Source organism: Zerene cesonia, chromosome 13, assembly GCF_012273895.1.
Source record: "Zerene cesonia ecotype Mississippi chromosome 13, Zerene_cesonia_1.1, whole genome shotgun sequence".
NCBI classification, from domain to species: Eukaryota; Metazoa; Arthropoda; class Insecta; order Lepidoptera; family Pieridae; genus Zerene; species Zerene cesonia.
The window spans coordinates 3,215,263-3,241,585 of NC_052114.1; the positions used below are offsets into that span (position 1 = coordinate 3,215,263).

Consider the following 26,323-nt stretch of genomic DNA (forward strand, 5'->3'; position numbering starts at 1 on the left):
ATTTACCAAAAATAAGAAGCAATGTTTTTAACCAATTTATTTATATCGATATAATTTTTTTATAATTACAAAGTTTCAAAAACGTATTCTAATGACATCGGTTATAACACTTGGGTATAATATTTTTTACTTACAAGAGAATTATAGTGAGCTTGTTAAAAACCTAAGTAAAATTAACGCTTTACTTTACACCCTACTTAAAATATAAAATAACATAACACTGTGTTCCAGACACATTGTGAATTATATAATAACACGTGAATAACATGATATGTACATTGTATTTTTTTTCGTTTACAAATACCACAAATGAAACGCCATTGTACACCAAACTCGACTTTAAGCGAGATGTAATACGGTATATTTAAAGAATAACTTCTGACTAGGATAGAGACTAGTATTAACGGTAATTTTTTTATTATTTCTCTTCACATAATGCTTATTTAACGACGCAAGTGAGCATCCATAGTATCTGTAGAGAATCCGTTGTTTTTATAATAAAATAAGCATTCATGAAGAGCTTAAGAGGAAACAGTCTTGTTCTTTGCCGAAAAAAAAAAAAATAAATAAAATTGGGAGTGCGATACTAAAGTTGAATTGTTTATTATACATTCTATAGTTCAAACCACCCTTTGTTACATTTAAAAATGTAACAAGAAGTTGTGAACTTTATTTAAAAGACCAAATGTGATTTACATAAATATTTTCTCATTACACATACGTTGTAGGTAGCGTAACCTATTATAACTAGGAAAAATAAAAAAACTGTTTGCTATCATACAGATGTTTTACATTGTACATTCACCATAAATTACCAAGGAAATTACTAGAGAATGTATTCTAAATTCGTCGGCAGGACATTTTTCACCAAAGATAGCACAGACTACAGGTTGGTTTAAACCTAATAACGGTATTTCAAAACCTGAAATCTGAATCCTGAAAAAGGATATAAAGTCACGAAAAAAATGTTTTTATATGAATTTCAACGGTCCGTAGCATTAGGATTTGTATACGAGAATCCTCGGAAGGGCTCTTGGTCCATAGAGCGCAACACTTGCGCCTCGACCGCCGTGAGGCGCGGACGTTCGCCCGTGAACGCCCGGTCAAAGTATTGAGTGTCTAATGGATGTCTCTGTAAAAATATATATTTTGTATCATAATACACGATTATATTTTATAAAGTATAGACTACAGGCCATCAAAAAACTGATAGGTCAATTAAACCACCAGGAGACCTGTTTAAAACGATGGAGGGGCACAAAATACAAATAGCATTCACCACTATGTCGTCTTGTAAGCTGTCCAACTAGGTTAATTTTTTGATGGGGGCCAGTAGTCTATCAAATAATAATTAAATTCACTAATTATGGTAAGCATTAATGTTGAAGTTACGTTTATTTTTTCATAAACCATTCATCTTAAAATTTAAAAATACCCACCACTCGAGGTTTAAATGGCGCTTCAAGTTCGCGTCTCTCCAGTTTGTCCCACTGGATGGGCTTGAAGAAGTCCTGGTCCCGAATGTCTCCATGCATGCATTCCACACCGCCCAGCCGCGTTCGCGCGTCCTTGTCTAATAGCTAGGCGGATATACAGTTTTTTTTATATTATTAACTCAAAATCTTTTTAACCTCTGTATACTCGATTGTAGACTTCAATGCATACTTGATTTAAAGGTGTTTGTATAATAATAAAGGTGTTTGTAACTGAAATAAGAGCACAGGCGAGACTACCCGCAAATCATTAAAATTACTGTGTAAATTAATTATTTGCATTATTTCAGACCTATTTTAGCATAAACTTATCATAAAGAGACAAGGTTTTAAAATTCGTAATTAAATTTTTAATTGATAAATTTAAAAAAGATATTTTCACCAATAACTAACCCGTGTCAGTATGCTAAGACTCTCGGTCGATAAGAAGCGAGGGTAGGAAGGCATTTCATTGCAAATGGACCAAAACAACTCGTCTTCATCGCAGCCGCTGAACGGACTTTGACCGATCAGCATTTCGTATAGTAGAACGCCAAAAGACCACCAGTCCACTGTCTGATTGTATTTTAGGCCTTTTATTATCTGCAATGAAAATTATTAGGTAAAGGCTAAAAAGAAGTCTTTTCATACATTATGCAAAAAGTAACTACGAATGGTCTATACGAGAAATATGACATATAATATCCACCAACCAACAATATATAATGATCCACCTTTTTACTCCACAGATTTGGTAATTGCTCATACTTATGTGATATTTTTTTAATTTATTTAATAGTTATGTTATACATAACTTGTGTTATGATATTCACAATAAAAAAATAATAAAATATTGTTTGATATTGAAATATTTACCTCAGGAGCCATATAATCAGGTGTCCCGCAGAAAGTATCGGCGGTTTTGTCCAAGTATATTTGAAGTTTACACATGCCGAAGTCTGCTATCCGAACATGTCCATCGAAGTCTAATAAAATGTTATCCAATTTCAGATCCCTGGAAGAAAAGGAAAACTCCCTTGTTTGGTTTTGTGTTGGTAGTCGTAGGATATATTTATATATTTAACAATTGATTATTTTTAACATTTCGTCTCTAAATAATATTTGAATAGCTTTTCCGTTGTAATTAAAAGTACAAGATCAAAATGACGATATGAGAAAGGCTTTTGAAAAGTTTTCGTGATGATTGAGGGTTTATTTAAATTATTCGGATTTACCTATACACTATTCCTCTTTTGTGTAAGAACTTAAGGCCGGAAACTATTTCAGCTGCGTAGAACCTCGCCCGGGGCTCCGGGAAGCGGCCGCTTTGTTGAATGTGGAACATAAGATCACCACCGTTCAAGTATTCCATTACAAAGAATAAATGGGACTGTAAAAATACAATGTTTGTATTTATAAAGCTATTAGATATAAGGATCATTTAAGCATCTACATTCATACTTTTAATTAAATATTTAAACCCTCTTCTGAATAATATATAGCACAGAATCAGCAGATAATTAAAAAAAGAAAGAAAACTTCAAAAACTTAATTTCATTAATTTTCAAACGTTAAGTTTATATACCTACAACACTTAATAAAAATTCAACAAAAAATGTATCTTTTAAAGATGAAACTTTAGTGCTAATAATAAGTTGGTGTCTGAATCTTACATCAGTCTGAAATGTTGCGAATAAATGGCACAGGTACGGGTGGTTGGTGCCGAGCGCTAGAACCTTCCTCTCTATCAGAGTGCACTCAACATCATCGTCTTCTAAAACCACGTCCTTTTTCAGACACTTCACTGCATAGTAGTACTCCGTTTCCCGTAACTCAGCTAGCATTACCTGGGAAAAATAAAACAATCTAGAATCACATGACCGTTATCACCATCAACCTTTATTTTAATGATAACTTTTTCATATTCCTAGGACGGATCCGCGGAGTGTGGTGGAGTGGGTCATTAAATGTGGCTGAAATTTTTATATGTGTATAATGGATACATACCCGTTCGACATTGGAAAGATCTTTCTCTACGTCACACGTTTTTTTAAATATACGTACAGTTATACTTATTAATAAAAATACATAATGTTATTATGAAAATTCAGTTATAAGTATATAGAGATTTGACCCCCTCGTGAAGGCAAAGCTGAATCCGATTGTCATATTCATCACTGACTTTCCGCCTGCGGCTACGCTTGTGAAGTCAAAGAAAAAACATTATTTTTTCCGACTCAGTTCCCGTTACCATGAGATTTCCGAGATAAACTATCTCCTGTCCTTTTTCGGGTCTCTAACTATATATATCCATACGAAATTTCTTCTAAATTGGTTGAGTTGAGTAGACAGATCGGCATGTAGACAGAGTTAGGCATATGACTTTTTAATAGACGACGTGTAAGTGTAAGAAGTAGTTGTTAGTACGTCCATGTAATGACATGAAGGCTAATAAGCTTTTACTACTCCGACTGCAACGGGCACAGGGGCTTCCTGATAAAGTGCGATTGGACTAAAATATGCTAAGCCATGACGCAACCCTTTAATCCACGTCGTAGTCGGTAGTACAATGATTAATTAATCGTAATTTTACCACGTGGTGCCTGACGTCCAAATGTGTCCCGTGATGTCAAAACCAAGAATAGCCCGAATATATGAAATGGATTGGCGTGACAGCTGACCCGCAGCCGGCTGCAGTGGCAAACTGCCATAAGAGACGCCAGGGTTATGGTCAAAATGAATTACCCTTATTTGCAGAACACAGCACTACATAATGATTATTTATTTGGATGAACCTGATCCAACATTTATTCATGAATCAAAGACTTAGCAAAAATTCAATTGAAATAATAAAACGATTTTAATTCTACAAAAATTAATCCCTTTCATAATTAATACCAATTACAAGGTTATTTCTGAAACAAACGAAAAATTATCTAAATATGAAAATATATCCACGTGAAAATGTAAGCGCTGATAGATCAGATTACAATCACGTAGGATATTAATCAGTCGAGAAATAGTTGCATTAACTTGTAAGAAAGATGCACAGAAAAGGGAGCCCCGTTGAATTTTTCGACAGATTGCAATCTTGCGACTTAGATTATAACGATTTTACATTACGCCACACATATTTATATATTGCTTACTAATTAATGAAAATGTTCCACATGTCCACTCAAAAGTTACACTGAAAGATGCGTTTCTCAGGAGATAAAAACTTGAATTGCTGGATGTTTAATAGGGGCTAGTAGAAGCTTAAATTTAAGTTTATAGTGTCGCAAACCTTATCCTTAGCCGCCAATTGAAAAAAAGGGATTTTTTATGTCATAGATGGCGACTGAGTAACATTTAGACTAATGGAGTTTAAAATAATATACCTACGATGCAATATAGACTATAAAATGTTTCATCATAATATAATTTAATAATGTAGCACGTTCAGTTAAGTTCATCGTACTCTAGCCCAAGAACGATATAAATAATTTGACATTTTGTGACTCGGAAGCGAGCCATCAGATCAGCAGCTTTATTTACGATATTTCTGTTCTCTTTAGCAAGTATCGATGTGAACACTTCGTTTTCATATTATTAATTTCAGTAGACTTTAAATCATATTGACATCGGAGATGTGTAAAACGTGTTTACACCCACTCCATTCTACAAAATTGTAATAAAGCTATTAGAACTATATGCAATGATTTTATGACGTTTTTTTTATTTTCTATTTATATTTTTTTTACGATCCAAGGAAATATTATATCTTTATCCCACTCATAGCCATTTTCCAGAATCAATTACGAGTAAGTATGTATTACTTATAGTCGTGAACCGAGTTGTAGAAGTAAGGTGCGAGTTGCGACATTAATTAAATCAAAATACCGTTTTAGATTCAACTTAAGAATCATTTAGGAATCGTCGTTATATAATTCCGGGATAGAAATGTTATTTAGGTGTGGCTGCTGTGAAATCGGGTTCCAGTGACCCATTTTCAATCTATTTTCGCTACACAGGTAGCTAAGAGGAAAAAATTTTCAAATCACATATTATATTTGTCAAATAATTTGTTTCATATAAAAAACTTCTATAAAATGAATTTATCGAGCACCTAAATTACTAAATAGCCTCGATACTTCCCACCGCCTACCTGTGTGTATATAAAAATGAGCACACCTCATTTAGATTTAGAATTAAAATTCCTATTAGTTATCCTAATTTCTTAATCCTAAGTGATGCTGCAGTCACATATAGCTCCCTCAATCAGCACCTAAACATTCATCGTACTCATTTAACTCAAGTCAACAAGCCGGCTCTATCGTATTTAAAACAGAAATACTATTTTTTCTTGGCAAAAACCCTTGTTTCATTTCTCGTATATATTTTTAGTGACACAAGCTCACATATATTAGCAATTTAATTGTTAGATATTCAGGCAATGTTTTGATAATATTTTAATGTTAGCAGTATCTTTATGAAAGTTCTGGAAATGTCATTTGGTTATGTTTATGTTCGAAGAATACACATGTTTTAATATTAAACATAATATTTTGATGCACAATTTTGAACATTTGTCGCTTGCTAGACACAACACATATCTATACAAATATAGTTACGGATAGATATTATTGTACTTCAAATGTGTTGTGTCCGAACGTGATCTGTGCTGGCACCGGTCTACAAACACGAGCAATTAGGTCAACGCTAAAACAATATATCATATCAATCGATACCTGCACATGTCACGTGAAGAGGTTTAAAAACTCAATGAAGGTTGCAAATGCAGAGCTCCCGAAGGCAACATTCATTTTATATTACGTAATTTCTTTAAAAGGTGCATCTTCTGGCGACAACTCGACAATCGATTTGCGAAGACGAATGAAGAATCGATGTCTAACACAAACAAATAATATTTTAGTCATGAATTTGATTAAACGGAGAGGAAAGATAGCAACGTTGTTTAAAGTTTTAACATTTATATATAGACGTAGGCCTATAGTTTGTGATAACTCCAGTCACATATTACTAAATAGTTACTGCCAGTGCATATAGTGCATATGAAGACCGTACGTATAACTATACGTAGTCTAGTTATACTTGTTTAAAAATATTTTAAACATTGTCGTAAATGTAAATAATTGTGTAGAATATCTGAAAATATTATATTTCATAGTCTTTTTTGTTCAAAAAATCATTAAACATTTGTCATTAAATTTGCCTCACCTTTCCAAAGCTGCCTTTTCCCAACACTTTTATGAATTGAAAGTCATCTATGGTGTACTTCCTAAAGCGTGGTATGCTGCGAGCGGGAGGCGTGAATCTTCCCGTCTTTCTGAATATGCCATATGCCGTCGATTGTTCTGTAAGAAATCATTGAACGAATTAGTTTTGCTATATATTTATGTGTATTAAACATCTTAATAACAAATATACGAAATATACCTAATTTTGCCCGATAAAGGAGAGATCGGGAAAGCTATCAAAGCTACAAAAATTGTATATTACCTGATTACATAAGTCGAAGTTTCGATGCGTTGCGACGATATCTTTATTTTAAAAACGTAAATTTTTAGTGTATGTCTTACAAATTTTACTTCATTCATAGATGAAACAATGTTATTTTATGTCTCTATACGAGAAGGATGCTCTCAATGGGTTTGAAAATTTTACGTCGCTAAATAACCACATAATGACAATTTCACAATGAAGAATCACGCGCTTTGCTAAAAATATTCTCCTCCTACTGAACAATATCAAGGGCATGATACAATAAGAAATTCGATACAGAAATAGATCCGAAATTCTAAATCGAATTAAGGTGTAAATTTAGGTTTTAATTAGGTATCTAATATCTCAACGTTTTCTTCAGATGCGGTGAAAGTTTAAGCTGTAGGTACGTAATCTATTTTAAGACAACCTCTCGAAGAATTTCTACGTGTAACGTAATGTTTAAAATTGAGAAAATTTATTTTCAGAATAATTTTAAATCCGAGATTACTTTAAACATAAAAATGTATACTAAATTGTACAAATTTTTAGAGAGTGTAAGGTCGCTATAAAATATTTAATTTGTGGTAGGTATCGTCTACACACTATTACTAGGCTTAGTTTTCATGATGAAAGTACAGAAATAAGATCCTTCAATACATCACTATAATGTTAAGTTTTGAAAATAAATTAAATTATATTGATGCGGTTGGCACGCTTTACGTGTAGCTTTCAACGACTGAATTATTGCATATGTTTTACGGTCAGTCATAATAATAATAATTATTATTAATATTTACATATACTCTCACAGGTTGTCTCACTGCGGTCATTCAATCAAACTCAATTAAACAGACTTAAATGATGTACATATCTGTTTGTATATATCTGTTCCGTGAAACCGTCAAGATAAAAAAATACTAATTAAGCTTAAGCAACGTTCCTTTGTTAACCTTTGTTAAATGTAACTAAATAGAATGAATGACTGAACCTCCAAAATGTGGTATAGGTATTAGTTACCTGCAGCATTAAAAATTTATTTAAAAGTTGGATTTATTTCACTTAAAATTGTTTGATTTTAGTCTTGATTATTATTATTGTTCTAAGAAAACAAATAATGATTCTGTAATCGCTCCTTGAGATATGCATCAACATGTCACTGATATGTAGATTATATATAAAAATGAATTGCTATTCGTTAGTCTCACCAAAACTCGAGAACGGCTGAACGAATCTATCTTATCTTGGTTTAGAAATGTCCGTGGAGGTCTAGGGAAAGTTTAAAAAGCGAGAACGATGAAGAAAATATGTCAAAACAATATTCTATGGCGTTGTGAAGTTCGCCGGGACATCTAGTAGGTAATAAAGCGCTCGCGTGTTGCGGAAATAAACAATGAGCTTTGGTAAATTTTCATTTCTTTTTACGACGCAGTTCACAGACGTCTTCAGTTTTTCGACGAACTCGGTCGATACGAATGGAAATAAATAATGAGTAATAAATCGATCACAGAACACATTCGCTTTATATCCGAATAAATCTTTCCATAGCGTATTTATAGACATATGTTGCTACTTCGACGAGAATACTTTGAAAATAATTCTATGAGTATATATAAAAATGCCGATCTATGTTACGTGAAACATATTAAAATTGACACACTCACCAAAATATAGAGCCTAAGTTTTACGTGCAACTCTATCTTGTTAGTCTTTTGTTACATTCGCTGGTTGACGATTTATCTACGAATACTATGTAAATGGTACGAATATACCAATTATAAAGTATTATTAATAGGTCGAGTACCACTAACATCGAGGACGGTCCTAGGTGCAAAGCTGTACTATAATCCATATTCAAAAAGACATTAAATAAATCATGTTTACATTTACTGGGCTTACACATTTATGACTGCAAGAAGCAAAACCAAAGATACTTCAAAGAAAGATAAAATATTATTATTGCAACCGAGATGGAGAACCGTCGTTGCGTCATGCCTCACATCCAGAACATTTCACGAGAGCTAATAAACTGTAGCCAACACAAAAGATGTTTGACCGGGTCATCTTAATGTAGGTACATCAGGAAACAATTTCGCGCATACATTTATTTACTTCTCAGAACGGTATACTCTGTATTTTTCTGTATTTATTAAGTGTGAATTTCAGATTGAAAAGTGTACTTACAAGCGACTCCGATTTAGGTTTAAAAAAAACTTGTTTAATTTAGCCAGTGTAATTAAGTAAAAACGTACTCGTTTTCTTTTCTACTGTAGTAATGTTAGTTGTGAGAAAACGAACTCTTTTTAGTAATTATTTTTGAGGCGAAACTTCTTTAGAATCGTTGTGATTTTAAACCTGATGCAACGGAGAAAACGACAGATAAGAGACACAAATACAAAAATGTGTAGAATGAAACCGGCAAAGAATGAGACAGAAATATACATACTATTTTATATTTTATATATATTCATCTCATTCTTTTCTCGATTTACTGAAGTTTCACTACTATTGTGTGTGAATCGCACACACACCTTTGTTTTTACTTCATTTCATAATGAGTGTTTACTTTCTACAATTTTCGGAAAATAATCAGTTAACTAGCAGAGGCGGTTCAGTGGGTGCATTCACACACTTTTAAGAAAGGCTCACTTTTAAAAAAGGCTGGCTTTAATTCTAATAAGAAGCCCGTGCCTCTGCAGTTGGTACATATAATATGGTATCGTCTTAAGAGGTATTCAAAAAGAGAGAAAGATATTTTGTAATATACTCATTCCATTTGTTTTCGCAAATTTTTTCCAATTGAAATGCATAAAACTTTATTAAATTAGAAAATAGAAAGTATTAGACCCTATCTGGGAAATAAATAAATTGAGTAGCTTTAGCATAATTACGTCACAAACGTATGTATTAGCACAATATCGTAAGTTTTATTCTTTACAAATAACTTCAATAAATATAGCAAATTGAATTTTTCTTATTGAATTGCGGACAGCCAGCCTAACCAGGCCATGATTAGCAGCTTTGGAGAAAGACCTAAAGCGCTTCGAGTATTATTTATAGATGCTTCAAAATACTATTCGCTTTTTGCCAATCGTGTCAAGAAGCATACATTTATTACGCACTAAGAGTTTATTTTGAAATAGAATTCAGAAGCTTTTGTAAACCGAAATAAAATATTACGTATAAGCTAATTATATAATCAAAGAAAAGACAACAGAGCTAAGAAATATAACTCACCTTAGAGAATGTTCGTCAGCGCAGCATTAAGTGTCGATTAATATTGGATATCATAAGTGCAAATCTAATGACGACTGTGCAGTTAGTAGCGCCATAAGCATAACATTCATGGATATGTTAGAATATTGCAATTTAAAGAATCAGAAAGAAGAAGATAATTTCAATTTCAAGTATGCTTAAAATAGCTCACCGAGCTCTTGTTGGACGATGTCGTGGTTATTAGTTTGTACTGCATTTGTGGACGTGCTGGGGTGGTCCGCACCTGTACATAGTTTCGGTAAAAACGACAGCTTGCGTTCAATCGGTACAAAATTTAGATATTTTTAAAAGGATATAATATGCCTATGATTAAGATTTTATTTTCGAAAATGAGAAAACACATCTGTTTTTATTGTCTTTCTATTCATTCACCGATTTTTTATTTTGAATTAATTTACATTCTATATGTTATTTTTTATGACATAAAATAAATAACGGTTTTATAGCAAACTATTTGGATGATAAAAATACGCTACGTTTGACGTCTGGCCAAAAATAACGTCATATCAGTTCTGGATGGGTAGAAAACTTTTCGATTGAATGGAAAAAGAATTTAAAAATTCTACTGTAATATGTTGTGTTGATATATAGATAATTAAAACAGGAATAAGTAATAAGCAGTAAGTTAAGAAGTAGAAAAGATACTTTTATAAATTCCTTCACTCTTTTGTACTTAAAAAATAACAAAACTTAATTATAATTTTGTACTTTAAGCTTAATTTAATCTAATGCTTAAAATTAAAAATGTGCCGTGTATTGAAAATTATTCTACCAGCCACATTGATGTAAGACGTTACATAAGCCTTTTGGTAAGATCGTCGACCCCTTAATATATGCCATTATTATTCCTTTACATTCTAATTGTTTGTTAATTACCACATCTATCGGTGGTAATAATTGTACAGGTGAGCAAATGATTGGCTTGAATCCAGAATCTGGTTTCGTGTACACCCACGCCAGCTAACATTTAACAACAAAAACAAATGTACATTACAAGAGGAAATGTAACGCTTAATATGTGCTAAATCCAAATACCCAATTAAACTTATTTATCAAATAATACAAACCCACCTCGTTTTGATGCCGTCCGCGATGCCAAAGCCTCTACTAAGAGGCGCTGATTGACTCCGCACAAATTCGCCGTCAATTTTTCACATTTTCGATGACAATTTACATCGCAGTCTATAACAAAGGGTTAACTTTGCTACCACGGGAAACGCGTAACCATTTGCTACGACAGAGCTTCGATGCCAGGCCATGCATAAGCAATCGTGCATTTAGGCGATTTGTGTTGCGAATTTATTTACATTTTATGGTCTGAAATTCTACGAGTTCGAGTCAGTTTAAATTTGTGATAAAATAAGAATCGAAAAGTATATTTCTTTACCTTTTCTAGCATAACTGAATCCGGATGGAGACGTAGGTGCTGATGAATCGAATCCTGAATCGTTTGAACCAGTCGAAGTTCTACCGTCAGCGTTATTTTCACACTCATAAAAGTCAGTCGAACTTTCGCTTGACTCGTCTTCATCTTCATCAGAGGAATCTTCGGTAGATGACGTTTCTGAGGAACTACTCGACCGAATAACTGGAGGAGGTTTCTTTTGAAGCGGTCGCGGCGTCGCTATAAGCGGCTTTGGAGCAGGTACGTCTTTAACAGGCTTTCGATTAGCTAAAAGTAAGTTAATACCGCCATTTTGAATAGGTTTTTTAACACTTTCACGTTTATTTTCTTTCTCTTTTTCTATTTCAGTCTTAATATCATCAGGTTTCTTTTTTTGTGACAATCTAAATTCAGGGTTAATGTGTGGAATGTCTTCTTTTTTTGTAGTGCTATTTGACAAATCTTTATCTGTATGTTTACTGCTAATACTTTCACTTCCTTCTGTTTGCAGTATTGCTGGTTTTTCAGGAGAATTTTTCCCGAATGGAAGTAAATCAACTTCATTTGTTTTATGTTCGTTTGTTAAATTGATTTCATTTGTACTGTTTTCAGTGTATGTATTTATTACATCACTTGTATTTGGTTGAGAATGTAAGATGTTTAGGGGTGTTTCATTATCTTTTTCACTTTTATATTTTATGATACTATCAAATCCCATAGAAGGTAACTCATTTGTATGTAAATTCACCTCTTTTTGTAATACAGGATCAGCCTCATCACCTTTTGAGGTCAAATTGTCATTTATATTTGAAGCCACTACATCTGGTAAGTTTTGTGGTTCTATCTTATGAGCTTCAGTAATTTCTTGTGCTGTATTCGAACTAGTTTGTACTTTTTGATCATATTTCGTATCTTCTTTTGGGACCTCTTCATTTTTAATATTCGTTTCTACTTTTGGTTCCAGGGTAGATTTGATAAAATCAGAATTAACTATAAGATCTTTTGCCTTTTTCCCATTTTCCTTAGCAGAATCGGTTTTTCCAGCCTTAACGATTAATGTCTCGCTTTTATTTATATTGGGTATTGTTGGTGCCGATGTTGATTTAGGTAAAACTTTTTCAATTTTTGGTATTGACTTGATTTTTGCCTCTTTCTTTTTAATATCATTGTTATCATTTTCTCCTTTATTTGATACAACTGAAATAATTTTTTCAGGGCTATTTTTAGATTTTTTAACATATTTTATTTTTTTGTTCTCATTTTCTGGAATAGCACCATTGTTTTGTACTATTTCCGAAGGTTTATTTATGCTTGATACGGATTCAATAATTTTATCATCAATATTTTTTAAGTCTCGGTCCTGTATTTCAACCTCATTTGTTTTTAAATTATTCTCTATGTCATCATTTGCTAATGCTGAAGTTGCATTTGGTTTATTCGATATTATTTGTTTTTCATCAGTTTTTGCCATATTACTAATTTCACTAACCTTGATATCAGAATTTTCTTCAATGGTCTGTACTTGCTGATCTTTTCTCATATTGAGTGTTATACTTTCTTGTTGCTTTAAAAATTCTTGCTCTTCATTTTTACTTAAAATATTTAGTTGGTTGTCGCTCTGACTGGATCTAATATTATCACACATTCCTGTTAATTCACTTTTATTGTCTTCAGGGAACCAACAAAATGATCGCTTCTTTTCTTCTTTTTCTTTTTCCAAATCCTTTTTTCTGTTAGTTAAATAAACAGTTTCTCGTTTACCAATTTTATCCCAAAAATTACCATCTTCTGGCTCCGGTGAAGCTACATTATCAGACGTCACGTTTTTCTGGTCGGATTTCAATTTTATTTTTACACTTTTGCGATGCCCTGTTTCAACTGCATTTAAAGTAGCTTTGTTTGGTTTGATAGTGACATTAACGTCTTCTATCACAGCACTAAATATAATATCTTTCTTTTTTACTATCGGCTTTTCTTCTACCGTAACATTTTCAACAACAAACTTTAAAGGACTCGACGGTGGTGAAATTTCCACACTTGATGTAATTTTTTGTTTCAATTTTGTTTTTTTGTTTCTATTTGAAGTTAAAGACTTGATCTCGTCGCTTTTTATAGCGTTTTCGGCAATGGGAGGAGGAGGCAATGGGAGCATTTCCGATATACAGTCCAATGTGCGAATATTTTCACCAGATGTCGACTTTCTTAAACTCTTTCTTTTTGAACTACGTTTAGATACTAAAGAATGGTCTGATTTAGTGGTTGTGAGTGGGTTTGGTTGATTGATAAGTTTTCTCTTTTTATTATCAATTTCCTTGTTTTTCTTTGCTTCAATTTTTTCGTTACCAATTTTACTTAAATCTAAAGTTGCAGTACTTAAATTCTCTCTCCTTATTAAAGAATCCAATAGTGTAGCTTGCTCAGCTAATAATTCCATAGAACAACGTCTACCCATTTTCGTATTATCGATTGTAGTGGCGTTTGCACTAATTGGTACTGAAACTTGTTCAATATTATTAGTTATCTGATCATTAACTATTTGAGGTTTGTCTTTTAAGATATCCAATGCATTATTATCTACGTCAATATCATCTTTATCTTTAAGTGTAAATTTTTCAACAAGCTTCTCTCCAATTGTTTTCTTTTCTTTTTTATTTTTAAAGGCTAAATCATCAGCTAACCTTTCTCGCCATTTCAATGGCTCAAGTTTATCTTTATCTAGTGTTATGTCTGAAGAGTTCACAACAGATGAAGATTCAATAGGTTTTCGAGGAGAATCTCTATCTTTTCTCTTTATTGTATGTAATCTTACGACAGGGCGGTCACGCTTTATTGTTGATCTTTGTGGAGGAGTGCCTGGAGAAGTATCAACACCTGTGTTGGGCTTATCAGCGACGTTAGATGACGATTCTTTATCAGTATTTATTGAAGTGCTGGGCCGTTGTGATTCCGTGGATATACCAGCACTCCTAGCTTTATTGCAATATTTTTCGCGTGAAACATCAATATCCGCAGTATTTATATTGATAGGTCTAGAAGTATAATTGGGTATATAAGCTCTACTTGTGAAGGGAGTCCTTCTAGGACTATTTATTCTAACCGGACTCGATGTTCCTTTTTCTGAGATTGTACTTAATATAGGCGAATATGTCCTACCACTTCCTAATAAATAACGCGAAGACAGAGTTCTCGTATATGGAGTTAGTGAAGAATGGTTTGTGTAATTCCCACCAGAGTTTAAGTATGATGCACTGTACGACGTTCCATACGGCGATCCGCTATAACCGTAGGAAGAACTACTATATGACGGAGTACCACTGTAATACATGTTTGTGATGTGTTCCGAAAAGAGCGGCATTTTATCGCGGGATAGCCGAGCGCGCGGGCTCGGTAATTCGGCTCGAGCGCGCGACGCAGACTGGCGCGGGACAGTTCTCGGCGCGACGCCTGCGCATCAGGTGCGATCCGCCCGCCCACCCAACAATACCGCGGCACGGCCCAGGTGATTGACGGATGACGTTTTCATGACAATAATAGAATTTTTACGAAAATAATATGTATGTACTTCAATTTCTTGGTACATTGTTTGTGTGATTCATGATGTCTTATTTTTAAAAAGGTTTTATCTAGATAACTAATTGGCTAACGATTTTATTATAAAATAAGGTAAATAACCAAAATATTCATTTGGCTGTGATGCTTACTCTAACACATTTTTCTTTTATGATTTATTTATTATTTTATGAATTATGGCACTAAAAGTGACGTAGTCGGTAGCAATGTCGTTGCATTTGTATAAAACCTAAACTTACCTCAAACAAAACGACTATCGGCAAATAACCTTACTCAAAATACATACATACACAATATGTTACCTAGTGCGATGGAAATGGCTTTTTCAATTTATTGAGTTAATGCACACATAATTTTGTTGCTACCGTTTCATTTTTGTATTGCAAGTTTTATATTATAAAATATTTTATATAAAATTTGAGACGTTTCTATATTTATTGTAAATAGGGTAACTTCCACAACCATATTTCATTAGGTATTTTTTCATGATTGCATGCAGATTTTCAACCTAAAGATCTCTAAATGTATTTTAATTACTAATTATTATTGAAATTGAATACACACACACACACAAATGCACACGAATACAGATAAAATAATATATTAGTGAGGTAAGAACATAGTAACAATATATGATATATATATAGAAAATATTAAGTATAAAAGTAATATGATATTCAATAATATACCGTAGTAATTATTAATTAATGTATATAATGTAATATGGTCAAGGCTAAAGCAATGCAAAACATAAGCAAGTAAAAATAAGATTATACATTCTTTTAGTTTATGTTTACCGTACTCGTAGATTAAATAAAACAAAACGATGGAGATATAGTTACATTTTATAATGATAAATTCAAATGGAAAATCTGTATGAACAGCTTAACTAAGTTTTATTAAACTATTGATGTTTGCAAATTAAACAAAGTCAATAATAAAAAGATGTGGAAGGAGTTTTCTTATACATCAAGAAGGACGTCTGTGGCAATCAGATATATCAACTTATAAGCGTCAAAATCAAATTATATAATGGCCTCCCTTGGTTAATAATAAATTTGAATTGATATGAACATTTCATTTACTATTCTCATTATACTGTGGCAGCACAGGGTCCATGTTCATTAAAATAAATACATTGCACTTTCTTGCAAACTATGGCCGCAAAGTCCCGGGCATACTTTTTGAATATATTAAATTACATGAAATGATATTATCCACAATTTATTTGATACTAGATTTTGCCCGCGGTTTCACACTCGTTACATTCGGAGTACTTTAATAGATGAATATATTATACATAAAAACATTCCTCTTGAATCGATCTATGTATTAAAAAAACTGCATCAAAATCCGTTGCGTAGTTTTAAAGATTTAAGCGTACATAGAGACATAAGGACAGATAAAGTGACTTTGTTTTATACTATGTTATTATAGTGATTAGATATTGGGGTTAGTTTTTTTCGGCTTTCCAACTTCCAATTATTCAGAAATTTAACGTTGAATGTATTATATGCACGATTTTTAATTCGGTATTCTATATCAGCGCGTCAATATCCATATGTGCCGAAATTCAGATCAATGGGAGATATCGCTTAAACGGAAGCTAGCCTAAAATCCCGAACCCCATTTTTTCCTATTCTTTGATAACTTTTCTAAAACTTTTTACTTATGTATCATAAAAATAAGAAAGAATTACCTTCGCATTTAAGTCCTTGCTTAAAAAAACCATAAAGTAATGCACCACAGTGATCGCAGAAAGTAGGCGACATAAACTGATGGGGGCGAAATCTGTGCGGGACGTCCACTTTAAATCTTTCTCTCAGGTACTGAAACAAAGATCTTTATAAGTATTTAAACATTAGAAAATTTGTTGAATAAAATGATTCATTTCTTTATAAAGAATACTATTGTTGCTATATATAAAAGAACAAATAAATAAATGCTTATTAAAGTTGTAATAGCGAAGCAATCATACTCATACTAGATATTTATGTTACCTACGTATGAATAACTCGTATTGTTCAATTAATTTATATATTAATTGCACGTTACGATATTTTGTACAGCGACTAAGTTACACAATGTTCATCATAAATGGTTGGTCATTCTTTCTCATGGTTAGTCATTCTTTATATGTATAATAATTATTTAAAAAAAATTTCACAACCCGATCCGCCCAGTTGTTTAGGGCTTTATGCAGAATGCTTGAATTTTTGAAATTATGCAATTGTTGAATTTAATTTTCATAGTTCTAACAACCTACTTTCATATTTTTAACTTAACACCCAAAACTGACTTTAAATGATTTTCATGAAATTAAACGAGATATCAAAGAAGTTTTGTTCTGTAAATTGTATTTAATTTAGGTTAGAAGTTACATACGCACATACAGCACCTACATACGTATACGTATATAATTTTTGTTCAGTAATAACTAATTACTAAATATTCCTATGGCTTGCATTGCAAATAATGTACTTAATGATGATGACGTAGTTTAAACATTTTCTTTTTTTTATAAGTGGCTACTCACACCATTTACAAGAAAATCATATCTCTCTGATTTAAGACCTATTATTTTGCTATTTTTTAATCTTCGTTTTTTTATATTTCATAGTTAATTTTTTTTTTCAATATGGAGGTTCTTTGTAAAGTCCTACACATTTTACAACATCTGCGTGTGCAGTCACTTGAATATTTGTATAGGATATATGTTGTTAGGTGCTTGGCAATAATTTCTATTATTAATATAGCTACGTGTGTGACGGGCTTAGAGATTTTTAGTTTTTCTATACTAATTACCTAAGTAAAAATAATTTACGTAGCCTATACCGTAACAAAAAGAATATTACTCTTACAAAATTACGTAGGTATGCCTTAAAATTCATGCTGTAGCCCATTTTTAACTTTAGATAAATCAACTGAATTTTATCAATTCGATTTAGAAACAAAAATGCGTGACAAACAGATTTAGTACTCTATAACTAATTTAATATTTATACAATTATTAGTATGTATGGATTACTAGACATCAATTAAACAACAACAATATATCCAATTAACCCAGTACTCATTTCAATCCATTTACAGTTATTGTATTTACTACATCTTTATTTATATAATACATAGATTTATACTTTAAACATAACTACAAACACTCATAAAATTTCTTATTTTCGAATACTTTTAATCCATTTCATATAGATATAAAAAATATACCACAGTAGCGTCAGAATGTGCGGACGACCCGGGACATTTGCCGAGCAGTTTATCATGGCACCGCTTATGCACAGCTGTCTGGCAGACCACGCACCGGTAGCCCTGCTTGCCGAAACCCCACAAGAACTCCTTGCAAAATGCGCAGAACGTCGGCTGTCTGAAAAACTTCGCGACGAAACGATGTCCGCGAACTTCGTGAATCCTGCAAAGATAGATAAAAACATATATGAGTATAATTTCGATTAATAAGCTTAACATTTAGATATACTAATTAATATTGCCCGAAAAATCCGTAACGATATTCTGCAGAAGGAAAATATATCAAGATTGACTCAAAATACGAATGTTGAAAAAAATATAATAAATCTGACGCACGGGAGATTATTTGTTGAACCTGTCTATACTTATATGTTCTATAGTATGTGAATGGAAACCATGGAATAATCGTAAACACGAGCAATAAATACGTATATAACATTTTATGTCTATGAAAGCTTTGGTTTCGCTTCATAATCCGAATGTTCTCAGTTCTGTTCGAAGGAATTATTTTAACTCATGCTTTTATTGGTGCAGCGCTAAATACGTGAAATACATATAGGTATGTTAATCTGAAAACTCAACTCAAATTAGAATTTACAAGGTAACTGCAAGCATGCGATTTTAAAGTTTGCTAGTATTAAAATTATTACGTTTCTTTGCCCTTTGAGAAAATTAATAGATTCGCTTCTGATTCTGATGGGCTTATAAAACAATTTGTTTCAATTGCTACTTAGACAACAAATTAAAAGAGAGTAAAGGCCTACTTTAGTCATTCAAAATACAACGACCATTGATATAATTTATGCACCTAAAGCTTTAGGAGTCAGGCAAATTCTGTTTGTTCCAAGGCAAAAGAATTTAATCTATCTATAAATGCCTTGAACTCTTAAGGCACACTTCAGTGTTTTTGAGTAATCTAATACAGAGTGGGCCAAGAATTAGTAAACATTTAAATCTTAAGCTAATGCCGAGCGGACCTCGAGGAGAGGTCCCACGGTCTCAACAGACAGGAAAGTATACAGAATTAGTAATCATGTCGACATTGATAAAACAAATAAACTTTGTCAACTAAAAGAAAAAAATAAAGGAACAGACGTTAGGAATCTCGCGGTCTTTTTGCGACATATACAAAACTTCGGTCGTGCTTAGAAGAATGCAAAAAATCGAAACGATTCAGGTGATCTAATTTGAAAACTAATTTTCAACTACTTAGTTTTCTTCTAAAAAACTGGTTTTTTTAATATTTTTTATATATAAAATTCTCGTGTCACAGTTTTCGTTGCCATACTCCTCCGAAACGGCTTGACCGATCCCTCTGAAATTTGGTAAGCATATTGGGTAGGTCTGAGAATCGGCTAAAATCTATTTTTCATACCACTAAACGATAAGAGTAAGGCAGAACAGCGTTTGCCGGGTGCAGCTAGTTTCAAATATTTTTTTAACCGATTTTTTCATAAGTTCACTCGTTCATCGCCCATCTTGTATTGTTAATGTCTATAATAAAAAATTAACGTACTTATGATGTTTTATAGCGCCGCGTCGCTGCGTGATGCGTTTGCCGCGGGAGCAGCGCACATCTCCGCTGCCGACTTCGCCAAGCCTCGCGCGGTTCCGGCCACCCGACGCCCACTGAAAAAACAAGCAAACACGCTTTATTGAAAGCTTTTAGATTTTAACCATAATAGATATAAATAAATGAATATTAAACCTAATTTATATTGGCCATATAGCGCATTAACTGTCCGCATTCCCTTCCCGCATATGTAAATTTAATAATCATAAGTTCAGGCTTTTTAAAGGTAAAACTGTATAACCTAACACACATCATCACTTGTCTAAATCTTTTCTACGAATTGTGTTTTTTTTTTCTTTTATTTTTACCATCGAAGTCCAAAATGTTTTCAATTCATCTAAGAGCAGAACATATAGTAATGTTACTTGTATTTTTTTAATGTTACAAATCTTTCCCAGTTTTGTAATTTTCTGAATATTTTTAGTTGCTATTAATATATGCCATTATTTTGGAAAATACTCAAATCATTTCAGAGAATAAGAACAAAGAAAGAAAAAAAAAGAAGGTTCAAATTCTTCCAGCCATCCTCTCAAACGACTTCTTAAGCATATATTTAACTGGTAAATGTATGTATAGAAAAAAAACATAATATAAAACATAACAAATTGAAAGCATCTTTTAAACATGTTCTTTTGGGATTTTGCAAGTTCTTATTTCGGAGTGAAATTATGGACCAACAATTGTCTGGATAAATACGTGATGAGCTGTCGTGTATGTGACAAAGTAGTTTATTATGATGATATTTGAGATACAATAAAATTAAAAAAAAAATATATATGTTGGAGACCTAAACATGCACAAACGTCACACTTAAATAAAACGTTAAAACGCATCATTACAATCATGCTTGCTTGCACTTGCCCGGGCGCTTGCATGAACAAACAGATAAGAAAATCTTTATTATTAGTAAACATACCCGAAACAAAAACGACATCAATGAGGCTCCCAAATATCTTGACACATCGCCAATCGAACTAGGGTGCCGTAAGACGATGCTGTAGTGTGTAGTTTACACCATGTTTGTTGTTAATTTTTTGCTTATATCGCCCTGTGGCTAAAGGTACTAAAGCGGACAATGTGCTGCTGTAAAACCGCAAGTTCGTACCGTTCAAGGTCTTTTTTGAAAATTTTTTGGCATGTTTCCGATCGTGAAAACGATTTTCTTGGACAACATAGAGCCAATATCGGCGTATGTCTGTGTCATTGCTCGAACTCGTCTCATTAGAAAGATTGGCAATAAGATTCATCAGCAATAATTAAGTCATTCATGAATAAAACTCCTAGTATTTCTATAGGTATCATGTGTAAAAAATTTTTAAACATTTTTTCTACTACGTACTTTTCTGCTTATTGATAATAGTTCTGTTATGTTAAAATACAGTGGCAGATTTACTAAAAGTCTGAGTAGGCAGTAGCTATAGTATTAAATTGTCAGTAGTATTGAAGTAACTATAGAAAGAAACTATATTAGCTAGTTAGATTAGGAATCTACTATGTATGATTGTCATTCAATTGATCGTGTCGGTATCACCAATGTATGGGAGAGATTCCTTTGTGCGCATAGTCGTCATAGTTATAGTCAGGAGTGTGTACTGGATGTTGTATATAAATTTATGTGTAAACATAAACAAGTGTTTAGGCTATAATCCAATTTCAACCAGGTTGGGCGAATGCGGGTTGGCAGATTGGCAGATAGTACCAAATAATTTGAATAACTAGCAAATTGCAAAGTTTGGTAAAGGAGTCAAAACTTCAGTAGGTTGCGGCATTTGTGTAATTCTATTGATCGACACTGTACACACTTACCATCAATATTTATTTATCGTACTAACAGTAGATTTAAGATAATTATAAAAGTGCAAGATTACCTGGGGTCTCATATATCTTTAAATAATATGTATACGTAATACTACCTAAACCATTTTCAATTTGAACTTTAAGCAGAGTCAATTTAAATAGTACCCACTCTTAGTCTTCGTCTTCTTTCATGAAACATCTGAATGCGTTTTAAAAAGCTTAGGTGCATGTCATGGTGCACGGATGAATAAAAAACAATGTTTTTTATAGATATCTTATTTTCATATAGAACACATTCGTTTTATTGTATTATAAGGCACAGAGGCACATAAAAAGGCGTGCAAACATATATGAGTTAACACGCCTTCATTGTGATACAAAAGCCAATAATCGTAAAAACTTTTGCAAACATTATCTATATTAGGCTCTTAAAGGAGCGGACTGCCATTCCTCTGAGTTAGCATATATTATTTATACATATATATACACATATATTCTTCGCGGATTGAAATACCAACGAGTGCCCTTTATACAACCAATTTACCCTTGTAATCTGTAGCCTCTCAAACTATACCAGTTTTTCTTCGAATGTACCCCAAATAACAAAAAATAAACCAAGCATGAAAACAGTCAATAACGTTGACATAGGTGTTTTATAACCATGCCACATTTTCTTTATTAACCATTCCATTAATATATTTAATGAAATATATTTTACATAAAAGGCATTAAAAACGGTTTTTTTAAATAATGAAAAGTCTCTCAAGAGTTTCCATACTGCTGTTACTGCATACCAATGATACCAAAGTATTTTTACGTGCTTTTCCGAACATGGTTTGCATGATTTGTACAAAACAAGAAATAAAAATGCTTCCACATCGTGTGTAAAACATCAAACGATTAAGGCGTGCTCGGTTAGTGCTCTCTATTTATATCCATGCATTTACTCGATACTACGCCACTCAACCTTCGTTCTTATTTGAACGTTTTACATTTCACCAGATTTAATCTGTTGAGTATCAATGATGGAGTATTAAGATATGATATTACATACATATACATATACTTTTCCTTGCAATATATTTAAAAAAAATCTCTTTCTTATGTCATAGCGGGCAACTGATCTGGTGGTTTGCCTGATGGTAAGCGATCACCACCACACATGAACATTCGCAAAAGTACCTCTGCGAATGCGCTGCCAGCTTTTATGGGGTAAGGGAAAAGGAAAGGATTGACAACTGGAAAGAAGGAATGGACTAGGACGGGAAAAGGAAACGGGCCTCCGGCTCCCCACAAACACAGTACGAAACACAGTGGCATGCCACGCCGGTTTTCTGTGGGGGTGTGTTACTTTCCCGGTGCGAGCTGGCCCAATTCGTGCCGAAGCCCGACTTCCACAATAATGGTTGGTTTTGTTTCGTTCATGTTTGTTATGGGAATATTCCGTGGTATATCTTTGATGTGCCTCTTACATTTTATATCGTAATAGCAAAGAAACACGTCGCTGTTTAATTCTATTTTTTAAAAGCTGTTGCTTTATTTCCCTTTTTCTAGCTACTTTATTTTTTTCCTTGTAATACTTTATTGTATTTTGGCATATTAAATTGGCTGTTTTTCTAAAACAAAGTGTATGTAGTAGGCACTGTTCGTCACTGTAAAATGAGCTGTCTACTTTTGAAATACCAGTTAAAATCGGTCAATGCGTTTCAGAAATTCAGTGTCCGGAACAGGTCAATACAGTAGGTAGACAAAAAGACCAGTTGAAAGATATAAATTTCCTAGACAGGTTGCAAATGCAATTATCGTTTAATCTGTACTGCTGATATAAACATTTGTTTTTTTTTTTTTATTCAAAACCAGAAATTACCACATGACCAATAAAAATGTTAATACTATCTTATCATAATAAGTAGGTACTTAAAATTTAAGTTTCGTATGAAACTAAATTTATTTATCATACAAGGTTCGGTAAGATTTGTTTAGTTACAAATTACAACGTCCGACAGGGCTATGATAAAATTGAATGTGTTTATAATAATTTCACAGAAACTTTAACGAGCAAATAAACAAACCTAGAGACTATCTTGATCTAATGTTAAGTTTTAGATTTACTCTCTCATAGTCACTCTCTATGTGTGGTAAAATCTTTAATATTTATATTTGCGAGTAATATAATAAATCATTTTTTCTTATTTTATCGTATTTTTATAAACAATTGATTTTATTTTATAGCAATACCTATCTCTTTTAAAATATATACATCTGAAAAAAATTTGCATTGTCATTAATTTTTCAAAGTCTGCAATCTTTACAGCTTTGGAATTGCATGGGATTTACTGAATATATTAAACCCATAAATTACCTTTACCTTTTTGTAAATGGCATTAAATGAATATTAGAAGACCTTAAGTCAACCATAAAAAACATATTGAAATTCAGGAATGTATCTAACTATGTAACCCAGAACTACATAATATAATAGTTATTATGTTAATAAGCTTGTGACAGGAGCAATGACGTATATAAAATACAAACTTAAAATCTTTAATGTTCGCAATTTTCTTTAACGGGAACTCAATGACTAATAAACATTCCTATTAAATAAATAGCACGCGGAAAACCGGATATCGGATCAATACGTTCATTGTTGAAAACAACAGTAATTGAACATCTGCAATCTATTTATATTGACCTGAGTTTAGGAATTACTATTTGATATCGGGACGTTTGTCGTTACGTTAGTCGACTATTCAAAAGTATAGGCATAATATACAATCTAGGCAACAGAATCGCTTAAAACTTAAAACTGTGTTACTAAATGTAAAACACTTAGGTATAGGTTGTTTCATAGCGGAAGGTCGCTTTCAGATTTTTGTTTATTTACGTCGTGTATTTGTAAACGGAATTATATTTTTCTACGGTAGGTATTGCTTCTTGGCAAATCAAATATTTAGAACAGGCAGGTGAGCAAGTTTTTATTCAGAGATACTTCGTAGCAAAACAAGACTCTGCACTTACATTGTCCGCATTGAGCCGCTGGTAGGCGGGAGGGCGAGCGCGAGGCGGCGCGGGCGAGGTGCGGCGGCGCGCACCCCCGCCCGTGAATATCATCGGCGGCCGCGCATGCCGCCGCTGTCAACGTCGCACACGCACTACGAACGAACCGCGTCCGCACACCGCGCTCCTCTCGCAAACGCGTATTTATAAACGAAATTCCTAGCGCGCTATTCACGGCCGGATACAACTTTTTACACGACTTTCAGCACTTACGACGTACGAAACACTGAAGGGGCAAGCTCCTGGATTGTCTGCGGATTCCGTGACTCAACCATGCTCGCCCTCCAAAAGTTTCATACAAATTCACAAAAATAAATTCAAACTGAAGACGAATAAACGATAGAATTTATTTTTAGTTGAATACGATGATTATTGCATTAAAATTGCCGACAATAGACGACGGAACATCGGGAAAGTGTTTTTAAAAAGCTCGCACGACTTATTGCGGCGAGAAAACATCAAAGACGCGTATATTAAAAATTAGACGACGCGCTTTTACATTTATGTTCTATTTTTAGACTGCCAAACCGTTTTCAATTCTAATCGCTTTAATTGGTGGATATATCCTCATTTTTAAGAAATTGAAAATAACGAGAGATCTAAATAGGCATATCATTTAATATAACTTAAATGAATGCAGGTATAATTTATTTAACCAGAAGGTATCTCAATCAACAAATAAAATTAATCTAGTAGGTACGAATACGAAATATAGCCCAACGAACTTGCCGATTAAAATAAGGTTATAGGACAGTAAGTACATAACAGTCATGTCGTATAACTACTGTTTGTAAGGATTATCTTATTATGTATATTTATATATTTATTCATCAAATTGATGTCACTTAATAATATGCGTAATTAAAGCAACCTTGTTTTTCATAACGAAAATGATTATCAAACCTGGCATTATCCCAGAATCCGTTTACACAAACATTTAAAATTATTATTGCATATAAAATGCTAGAATGATAGCGATTAAACACAAAATAAACTTGAAGTGATACATTATTAAAAAAGTTAAGTAAGCATTTTGCATTTTAGTCCTTATTAGCAATTATGTTGTAAACAATTACCTACAGTATTTCCAAGATTAATATGTATATTTAAAATAATGGTGACGAATTACGAGCAGTCTGGTTCTTCCTTAGCCTGGGAGCCCTGTTGATCATTGATACGGCTGATAGGTCGGCAGCTCTAAGCTAGCCCCTGTTGTAGCCTCTAATTAAAGTATTTTCTTAAAAACATGACAATACAAGCACACAAACACTTAGGTACTTAAAATAAATTAATTTCGATTAAAAACCCTGTATTATGGATCGTCTACATGTGGATTTTACACTAAAATAGGCTCCGCGCCCTTTTTTTTCTATTTGACCACATTTTTTTTCTAGTTCTAGGCCAGACTTGGCACAAAAACATTAGAGTGGTTGACTTTGAAACAAGCTG

At 32.9% G+C, this 26,323-nt stretch overlaps 1 protein-coding gene across 3 annotated transcripts; it reads right to left on the reverse strand.

The window, feature by feature from the left end:
• Positions 1–534: 534 nt before the first annotated feature.
• On the reverse strand, positions 535–15,087 carry LOC119831365 (putative leucine-rich repeat-containing protein DDB_G0290503). 3 transcript variants are annotated; one of them, XM_038354677.1, is made up of 10 exons: positions 11,620–15,087; positions 11,304–11,414; positions 10,384–10,455; positions 6,693–6,829; positions 3,146–3,319; positions 2,708–2,862; positions 2,349–2,487; positions 1,887–2,075; positions 1,440–1,580; positions 535–1,132 (listed from the first exon to the last, which is right to left on the reverse strand). In XM_038354677.1, the coding sequence occupies exons 1-10, from the start codon at positions 14,969–14,971 to the stop codon at positions 983–985; spliced, it is 4,620 nt and encodes a 1,539-aa protein (XP_038210605.1). In that variant the 5' UTR covers positions 14,972–15,087; the 3' UTR covers positions 535–982. The 3 variants fall into 3 exon arrangements, with proteins under 3 accessions (XP_038210605.1, XP_038210606.1, XP_038210607.1); XM_038354678.1 differs by lacking the exon at positions 11,304–11,414 and having other exon boundaries at positions 11,620–15,086; XM_038354679.1 differs by lacking the exons at positions 10,384–10,455; positions 11,304–11,414 and having other exon boundaries at positions 11,620–15,086.
• Between the last annotated feature and the right edge of the window lie 11,236 nt (positions 15,088–26,323).